This window comes from Berghia stephanieae, chromosome 14, assembly GCF_034508935.2.
Source record: "Berghia stephanieae isolate SIO BIC M18660-M18661 chromosome 14, UCSD_Bste_1.3, whole genome shotgun sequence".
Lineage (NCBI taxonomy): Eukaryota > Metazoa > Mollusca > Gastropoda > Nudibranchia > Aeolidiidae > Berghia > Berghia stephanieae.
In genome coordinates this window covers 15607290-15617223 of record NC_088373.1, presented here as the reverse complement: position 1 = coordinate 15617223, position 9934 = coordinate 15607290, and the positions used below count along the sequence as shown (strand labels likewise).

General features: G+C 32.0%; 1 protein-coding gene across 3 annotated transcripts in view; it reads right to left on the bottom strand.

Moving 5' to 3' along the window:
- Positions 1 to 4861: 4861 nt before the first annotated feature.
- Positions 4862 to 9934, bottom strand: part of LOC144959891 (uncharacterized) — a 9129-nt gene continuing 4056 nt past the window's right edge. For all 3 annotated transcript variants that reach the window (XM_078892706.1, XM_078892707.1, XM_078892708.1), the window contains 3 exons: positions 9548 to 9758; positions 7343 to 7630; positions 4862 to 5549 (listed from right to left, as the gene is read on the bottom strand). In XM_078892706.1, coding sequence (XP_078748832.1) covers positions 7554 to 7630; positions 9548 to 9758 — 288 coding nt within the window. In that variant the 3' untranslated portion in view covers positions 4862 to 5549; positions 7343 to 7553. The remainder of the gene's footprint in view (positions 5550 to 7342; positions 7631 to 9547; positions 9759 to 9934) is intronic.

Here is a 9934-nt window from a genome sequence, read left to right as displayed (position 1 = left end):
ATTACTCCCATGTACTATGAATAATCTACAGAATATTTTATATTGACCATGATAGTGAACTGATTATTGTGCATATTGTTAGGGTTATGTGAGTTTTGAAGACGAGGTTCATTCTAAACATTCTTAAAATTAAAAGAATTGGATTCAGTAGTCTGATGTCACGCCGCCCGGCAACGGCGGCCATCTTGGTTCTAAACAAAGAAAATCATTACATTTTATTCTTCATGCTGGCTAGAACTTTTCATAGGCCTTGTGATCAGAATGTGTAAAAGTCAAAACATGAACAAAATTTATGGGTTTATTTTCCTCTAGATACGCTTTTATGCTCGCCGGATAAATATTTCTTACGGGCGTCCGCCATTGTTCCGATAGTTTAGAGCCAGTGTTACTAAGTTACCATGCGTCATTAGGAAGGAAGTGACGTTACGACTGGTGAAGACTATTGTACATGACAAGTCGTTAACGACGAGTCGCTTGACACTGACCACAAACTGGCGCCAAAAGACAAGTCTTTGGCCGCAGGAAAAAACAAATCGTGAGTTATAGTCACTAGTTCAACCAATGGAATCCTTTGTTTCCTTGAGCTCAACTAACAACTCACTAGCCGCTGCACAAACCATAAAATGACGTCAAACTGTAAGTCCTAGAGGGTTCTTGTGTAAAGCTTTTTGTTAAAGATGGATGTGGTCGCACCTCTTGCATGACGAAATTGAATTTAGAAAAAAAAGTGGACTGTTATTGCTCCGAGTCGTAACAAAGAGTCAGCGACATTTTAAGTAGTTTCTTCCAACGGCTATGGGAAAAAATATTAGATGCTTGTCCGACCTTTTCTTGGTCTACACTGACTTTTATCTCTTATTTACCATGACCAGCATCCGTATAATCCTGATTAAACCAATTTCATAAAACAATATAACCTGATACATTATTATAATATACAAAATATAGAATCATAATATACAAATATAACGTATCTTCATATAGTATAATGTATAAGGTAATATATCCGATTTTAAAGTCTACCATTTTAGAGACGTATTTATCGAAGAAATAAAACTTGTATTGGCAAAAAAATAAATAGTCTGTAGTTTAATTATTTTTTCCGGATAACATTTTATCCATATATAGCTACGAATAGATATATAAAATTTATACTAGAAGGCCAAGTGATAGTTACTTATTTATCTATTTATTTATTTCTTTATGTATTGACCTATTTATTTATCTATCTATTTATTTTCTATTCAATTATTTAACCCATAGATGTACATCTTTTTGTAGGTTTTTTGGTTGTTTTTTGTTGTTGTTGTTTTTGTTTGTTTGTTTTTGTTTTTTGTTTTTTTAATTCGTTTCTCACGATATGAGTAGCCTAAACATTTAAACTTACCTGCTTCGTCAACAAACTTGGCGCATTTATTGGGAAATGCGGAAATGGCACGTAGCGAAGTTGTTAATCTTGTTGCTTTCACTCGGTCGCTGTTTCTTTCAGCAGGCGAATTTCTCAGTTGTATCGTCACGAATGGCGAGTTGTTTAGTGCGTTTGCGATATCTAGTTGAATTCGAAATATTATGCGGTGGATCTGGTATGATTAGTCTCAGTTGTGAGTTGATGAAATTTAATGTTGCATCAGGATTTCCCTCAATCTCTTCAGTGACTTTTGAGTGAGGTCAGTTTCCTTCTCCTTGGGCGACTGAGACAACGCCATCAAAATCCCCTCTTAACAATGGAGCAAGCGGTTGATCGCTTTATTCCCAGTTGATATGCAAGAAGATACTCTCCGCAGCAATCGCAGCATCTCTGTAACATAATCTTGTCTTCATCACTAATTTTTCGATAATTTTGTCGAGGCATTGTTGCTGCTTTGATAAGAGAGAAAACGAGTGAACGGGCTTAAAGGGTTCAACAGTGTTGCCAGGTGCATTTGCAAAATTCCGCTAACTTTATGCCAGAAATTCGCAAAAATCCGCCAACTTTACCCTACTTTACCTGTGACATTTGCCCAAAATCCGCCAAAGAAATCCACCATTTGATTTAAAATACTTATAATCAACAATAGTACATTGTCTCAGAGTAAAAATCATGTTACTAAACGCTACTCACCTATATACAACTGTCTACACGGCTATTTCTTTTTAAAGGCATAACGATTCGGGGTTGATTTCACCCAAATTCACATCATGGCTCTGCAATTTTCTTATGTTTTTTCCCTCTTTGGCGTAGTTGCACACATATGTAATGGCTTGTGATAGCATAGTGGTGCTTTTGATAGATTATCCTTTGAGTTGTGTTGTAGACGTTAATAATGACGAAAGAGTTCAAGGGCCGATGCTGATAACTGAATGTACAACATCAAACAAAAATCCAGATTCCAAGTTTCATTTCTTACAGCTTTATTACATGTGATAATTCCGAAATCCAAATCAAATTGCATGGTCATAGTTCAATCAGCTTCATAAATTCCAAAACGTAAAATCAATCCAAATGTAAATTCATTTTGCCTAAGTAACCATTTTAATATACGTGGAATAATTCTAAGTCCGTAATATAAAGATTCTTAGGACTCTAGGAAAGTGCAGCTCATCGTAAAGTTGAATGCAGAATCCCGTTTTCCTTAGAAACATCCTCTTTTATCCCTATAAAAAGTTTATCCATAGTTCCATTATTTTCACGCCCCCTTGTCGTAGTTTCGACAGTTCCCTGTCGATCTACAATCCAACCCCTAAGAGTAAGATCAAATCATATTCAAACCTGAAACGTCAATTCCAACATATTGATGTTTAACCCCGCCTTTTTTGATATAACATTATTTTGATAAATGCCCGTTTCACATGTTTCAACACCCTAAACCAATTTAAGAAAGCTTGATTAAATAGTACTCAACACGATAAACTGTCCATGAACTTGGACATAAAACTGTCCCAAACGTATCATGCACTGACCAAGCTTAACTGATATGCCTGCATTATGCACTCACTAAACCCATTTGCTGATATATAATTGACAGTTTTGCATCAAATTTCTTAGATAACCTTTTGCATAGGCTTACTTTCTTACACCTCTTTGCGTGATCCTATAGATCACTCAGATGTGCCCTTAAATCAGTTTTGCAATAGGCCCATTTACAGTATACTCTCGTATCGTCACCTGTCATTGGTTTAATCCAGTCTTGAAGATCAGAGTGTCTTTTCCCCCAAGATCGGTTGTACTTACGAGACATGGCACATAGTTTCGATTTTGTTTGAGCAGGAGTTAGACGGTCGGATATTGGTTTCACTTTTGGTTAATCTGAATTAGGTTGTGTTATATAGACCTAGGCCAACAGTACTCACAATAGATGCTCCTAAAGGTAAGCTTAGGGGGAAAACGAAGAAATAATTAGACATGAAAGTTAGACTTTTACTTTTTTTATTGGTATACAAATCAATAAAAAAATCCGCCATCTGCCAAGCCATTTTCCCCCGCCACGCGATGATAAAATTCCGCCAACCTGGCAACACTGAATGTATACCAGACGTCTGCCATCGGCTGATTCTTACAGCAAAGTTGTTAATTAAATGAGAGTAATGTCGCTTGGAAAAGAAAATCGCTTCGCCCAAAAGGTCGCTTCCATACTTTATTTTGCTTTCAATCCAAATTTTGTTTTTCTTTCAAAGTGCCGAAATTTTAGTTGGCTACGCCGAATTTGTTTAGTTACTTGCCGAATTTTGGATTGGACAATATTTGAATTTGGATTGGACGTACGTGATATTTCCTATAGTGGATTGGAAAGTTGAATTTGGTTTGAAAGCTGCTGTAATTAGTCTTGAAATGTTAAATTTGTTTTGGATAGTTGTGACATTTGCCCAGGAAAAGGTAGACGTCTATACTTCTTAAATGAAAGTAAAGACAACAGGTAAGAACTACTTATAAAAGTAAATAAATATTAAATAATCAAAAGACCAGAAATCACAAAGAATACCAGAGTGGTGAATCATAATTAAACATTTCCACACAAAAAAGTGGGAAAAAACAACACATTTCTGTCCTACACTGACATGACATTTTTACCTTCATTTTTTAAACAGAAAACATTTCCTTTACTAAATCGCTATATCAAAAATGACACCCAGCTACCCAATGACCTAAAACCAGAGACTTGATCCAAATGTTAAAAATCTTACTGAGTTCATTTTTAATCATCATTATCATTTCATTCATGTTTTTATTTATTGAATTTTTTTTTCTGTTTTCCTCATGCGCAAGATTATAAACCCCGAGTTTTCAATGTGCGGCTATGTGGTTTTGTGGTATGACACTCGCTTTCGGATCGAAGGTCCTGGGTTTGAGCCTCGCTCGGCGCATAGCTGAGTCCTTGTAGAAGGCTCTTTACTCACATTCTCTCACCGTACATAGGTGTAAAATGAGTACCTGGCTATTATCAGCGTTGTCTCTGTCCGAAACAATTGTAATATCGCCTAACAAGCGTCAAGTCCCGTCCTACATGTTAAATGTTGCTGTTGGTCAGGGACCCCTTGTAAAGCGCTTTGAGCACGTTTAGTGGATATTGCGCTATATAAAAGCTCAATTTTTTTCCAATATTTTTCAAATGTGAACAACTGGATGGATTCCTGTCGAAACAAGACGTTTGTCAAGTGGAGTATCTTTATTCCTTGAAGGAATGTCTACCAAATGCATATTCAGATTCCACACAACAGAAGAGTAATTCTATTGAGTCAACATCCTCAGCTTTAAAATTTTGAATTGCGTATTGTCAGTGTAAGATAGTTTTGTGTCAAGATTATAAAAAATAGAAGTCTTAAAGAAAACTGTTTTAACCCAAATTATAAGATCTGATTGGATTGAGTAGAACCAAACAGAAAATAAAGCTCAAAAGTTTATTTCAAAATGTAAAAGAAATTGCATTGTAGTTGCAGTGGTTTAACGGTAATGTTTTTCTATCCCCCATTACGCATTTTCCAATTGTTTCCTGTCATTGTCTTGGAATGAGATTACTTAGTTTTGTCCTGATCCTTGTCGGAGTTCCTTGGCTGGGAGGGAAACAGTCGAATATATAGTTATTGTTTTGGGAGATTATATTTTTTTCCTTGTAAATCATCTCTCTGTCATGCATTTTATTATGTTTAGTTTGCATATTATATTATATGATTGGTAAACATTTGAATGTATTCCTCTTAGTTGGGACATCTGCTTGTGTCTGGATAAGACTTTTGGGTGATCTCAAACTGAGTACTTTGACTGTGTGCTCTTGGAATCTACATCTGTTCCCTATTTGTACCAATTCCCCTTTGTATTACCTTTTCTTTTGTGCTTTACTTGTAACTCTAGAACTTTTTGCTATCCCGGTTTCTTCCTTTTTACTGGCGCTGATATGACCTTGATGTGTTGCAAGCGCCGTAAAACCCTTAAAACAAACATAAAACAAACGGTAATGTTTCATAATTAATAATTTAAAAGAGGTGAAATAACATCATTGATATAATTTGGTAGTAGAACGCGCAAATACAGATGGTAAGGGAGGCCTTTGATTTACCCTGTGCAGTTCGGTTCACTTGAAATGGAGGGGAGAGAAACGTTAAAAATAGGCATTAACATTTTTTTAAAAAGGGAGAAAACATAATTTGACAGAGATAGATACAAATTAGTTTATCGAAATTCAACAAATACAATGGAAGATTAAAAGATTGGAGGAATGTTTTGCAAGAGATATTAATAATATTATTCTAGATTGCTTTTTCCTCTCTGACGTTAAGTGTGTGCATTTCAATGTTTGCAATTACCAAACTCTATACATTCATTTACTCATTTCCAATAAATAAGAATTGTGGGAGATAAAAAAAGTCTGGAATAAAATGGAACCCGACTCAATATCTAGATGACCTTGACTTTGCCGATGATATTTGTTTGTATATTGTCACACAATCCCATCAACATTTACAATAAAAAAACAGGCAGACTTGTCAAGGAAGCAGCTCATACTGGTTTAAGAATTCACACAAAGAAAACAGAGGCGATTAGATCACTAAACAACAAAACAACACCCATCTCAGTAAATGAAAACAATCTGTTTGACGTAGACAAGTTTACATATTTGGGTAGTATTGTTTAAATATATGGAGGAATAGATGAAGACATAGAGGCGAGAATAGGAAAAGCACGACATGCATTTATTACTCTAAGACCTATATATAAATCAGCAAGTCTATATCTGAAAAATAAATTTAAAATGTAACACTATCGTCAAAGCAGTCATTCGATATGGCTCAGAAACATAGAGAGTGACCAATATTCGTTGTAAAAAGCTTAAAACCTTCACAAACAGATGTCTTCGAAACATACTCGATATCATATAGGCTGAGTAACATAGTAATAAAGACATGTGGTTAAAAGTTGGACGAGAGGAAATTAGAAAACAAATCTCAACAAGAAAATGGAAATGGATTGGTCACACTTTCTGAAAAGCAGAAGGAAACCAGACATAACGAAACAAGCAGTGGACTAGAACTCCCAAGTAAAAAGGAAGGTTGGGAGGCCAAAGAAAACATAGAGAAGGTCTTGTGACAAAGCAGTTAAGTTGGTTCGAATGTCCTGGGGAGAGATGAAGAAAAAAAACAAAGAACAGAATGCGATGGAGATGTCCTGCTGGCGCCCTATGTCCACAAGGAATGTAAAGGATTAAATGATGAAAATGATACATTTTATACAGTAAATAGTATTAATTAATTTAAAAAGTACAGTTGGCACCAGCTTTTAGGGGTCCAATGTCAGCGAATGATATTGACCGGATAAAAATGACATGTTTTCAAAATTGAATCGAATTTTACTTTCTTTCTTAAAAATGTAGTCATACACGACTGACCAATTGGAACCTTCCATATCAGACACAAATAATCGATCTGACGCCTAATACCAAAATCTTTTTCTTTCTTTTTTTTCATTTTGGCCAAACATTTTTCCTTTAAATACTATATCAATTAATAGAATTTCTAAATTTCTTTCTTTTCTTCTAAATTCTTAAATTTGACACCTCTTAAAGGGATCGGATTTAGGAAATTTTTTGACTGGTAATAAGGAGGCCTAAGGTTCGATCCCCAGTAGAAGAAGACTGGTTTTTCGGGATGTTGTTTTTTTTTTTTTTTTTTTTTTGTTTTTCTTTTCTTTTTCTTTCTAGCTTTGTCTGGCACCGTTTCATACACTTGTTCAGATATTTATCTTACACCCGTGTCTGCTCCCTAATTTCTCACATAAAGATAATGGAAGAAATTGCAATTGGTGAGCAACCATCTCAAAACCGTTTTATTGTATCTCAAAAAGAGAGTAAGCAAAAACAAATTCTAAGCTTACCCATCAGCTGAACCTCTGTGGTTTGATTACAACTGTCAGCAACATAGGACACACAAATCGTGCCTTCCGAAGCTTGTACTCTAGAACTAATTGCAAGCTCTGCACTCGAGGAAATTAACTCTTTTTTGTCCGATCCCTGGATGCTGATGCGATGGCTGGCTGTATGGCTTATTCCTGTGACATTGTAAGTTATAGCCAACTTTTCACCCTTTTAGACAGTATAGTTTTGAGCTCCCTTTCGCCAACTCTTTGTTTCCCCGTTGATGGTGAGAAACTGGAGTTGCCCGTCTGAAATAACAAAACAGAGCAGATAATCGAATTGGGAAGCAATGAGTGGGGACAAAATGCCAATCATGCAGTGGTATATGGTTGTCTTTAGAAGAAACAAAAGTAAAAGGGTTCCAATTTGAAAACAGATCCAATGGTACATTGAACCAAAACGTTCCATCAATTTTCAACCGAAACTATTAAAAGTCTAATAATGAAACTAGATCTTTTAATAATGTCATAAATTATAGAGGTGCTCTTCATGGTTTCGTTCTTTCCCCTCGTTTATTAAGAAAACGTTTATTTATTTTTAACAAATCTAAATTGATATTGACTGAGGTTGCAGGAAATATGTGAGTGATGTGTGAGTAATGTAATTTAAGAATTCATGATGTAAAGCAGATAGAGCATAGCATTGCCATGATCATGCTCTTTAGAAATACCATATAAATATGTTTTTATTAATGTTATTATCAATTATTATCATCGTCATCATCATCATCATCATCATCATCATCATCATCATCATCATCATCATCATCATCGTCATCATCATCATCATCATCAACATTATTACTATTATTATTATTATTATTATTATTATTATTATTATTATTATTATTATTATTATTATTATTATTATTATTATTATTATTATGATTATGATTATTATTATTATTATTATTATTATTATATTATTATTATTATTATTATTATTATTATTATTATTATTATTATTATTATTATTATTATTATATTATTATTATATTATTATTATTATTATTATTATTATTATTATTATTATTATTATTATTATCATTATTATTATTACCATTATTATTATTATTATTATTATTATTATTATTATTATATTATTATTATTATTATCATCATTATTATTATTATTATTATTATTATTATTATTATTATTATTATTATTATTATTATTATTATTATTATTATTATTATTATTATTATTATCATCATCATATTATTATTATTACTATTTTTTTTAATTATTATTATTATTATTTGTATTATTATTATAATATTGTTATTATTATTATTATTATTATTATTATTATTATTATTATTATATTATTATTTTATTATTATTATTATTATTATTATTATTTATTATTATTATTATTATTATTATTATTATTATTATTATTATTATTATTGTTATTATTATATTATTATTATTATTATTATTATTATTATTATTATTATTATTATTATTATATTATATTATTATTATTATTATTATTATTATTATTATTATTATATTATTATTATTATTATTATTATTATTATTATTATTATTATTATTATTATTATTATTATTTATTATTTATTATGGAAAAGGAGAGAAGTGAAATTGGATGGCACTCTTAGCAGAGAGACAACGACCAGAAGAAATGGAAGGAAAACATCAAGGCTTGTGCTGTCTGGCGCTGGAGATTTAAGATAGATAATCGGATATTATAAAATATATGACAGCCAGATAAAGAATCTGTATCAATACAAAACTAAATATGTGATTCATATCCTTATCTAAATGATTTATCACCTTCAAAATAGAATTAGTGATTTTGGTTATTAAAAAAAGGATAATTTGGTAAAACAACAATACTAAACTTAATGTCTGATTTAAAAAACATTTTAATAGAAAAAAGTATGATGTATGAATGAATGAATGAATGAATGAATGAATGAATACTGAAGAAAAAAAGGATCTAATGCTATTAGGATGCATTATATACTTTTGATAAAATTATTTATTGTCATTAATTTAGTTAAAAATATTTTCGAGTAAAATATGATATACTGACAGCAATTTTGATTATATAAATAAATTAAATAGAAAAATGCAAGTATGAGGAATTAGGTAAAAAGAATTTAAAAAAAAATGATATTCAGTATAGTCGGACATACCTTTCGTGACTGGATAGATCTGCCAGTTACTCCTTAAGGGATGCAACTGTTTATTCAAAATGACTGCCGAAAAGGAATTTCCACTGTATGTGTCTTGTGAATCGAGGCGATATTTGAAGTAGTACAAGTCTCCATCTTTTTCATAACAATGGAAAAAATTATTTTCTATGGGTCCACAAATTATGTCAGAACCAAAATTAGCTTGTATCATCTGTGGATGAGTAAAACAGATAATCAAATAAAGTAAGATTCATAGGAACTCCTGTCTCTTATATCAAATAAACAAAACAAAAAATAGTAGAAATAGATTAGGACTTTGAACATTTTATAGACCATTGTCATTGTCACTGTTGTACAACTGGTGGATTTGTGGCAGTGCTGTTTCAA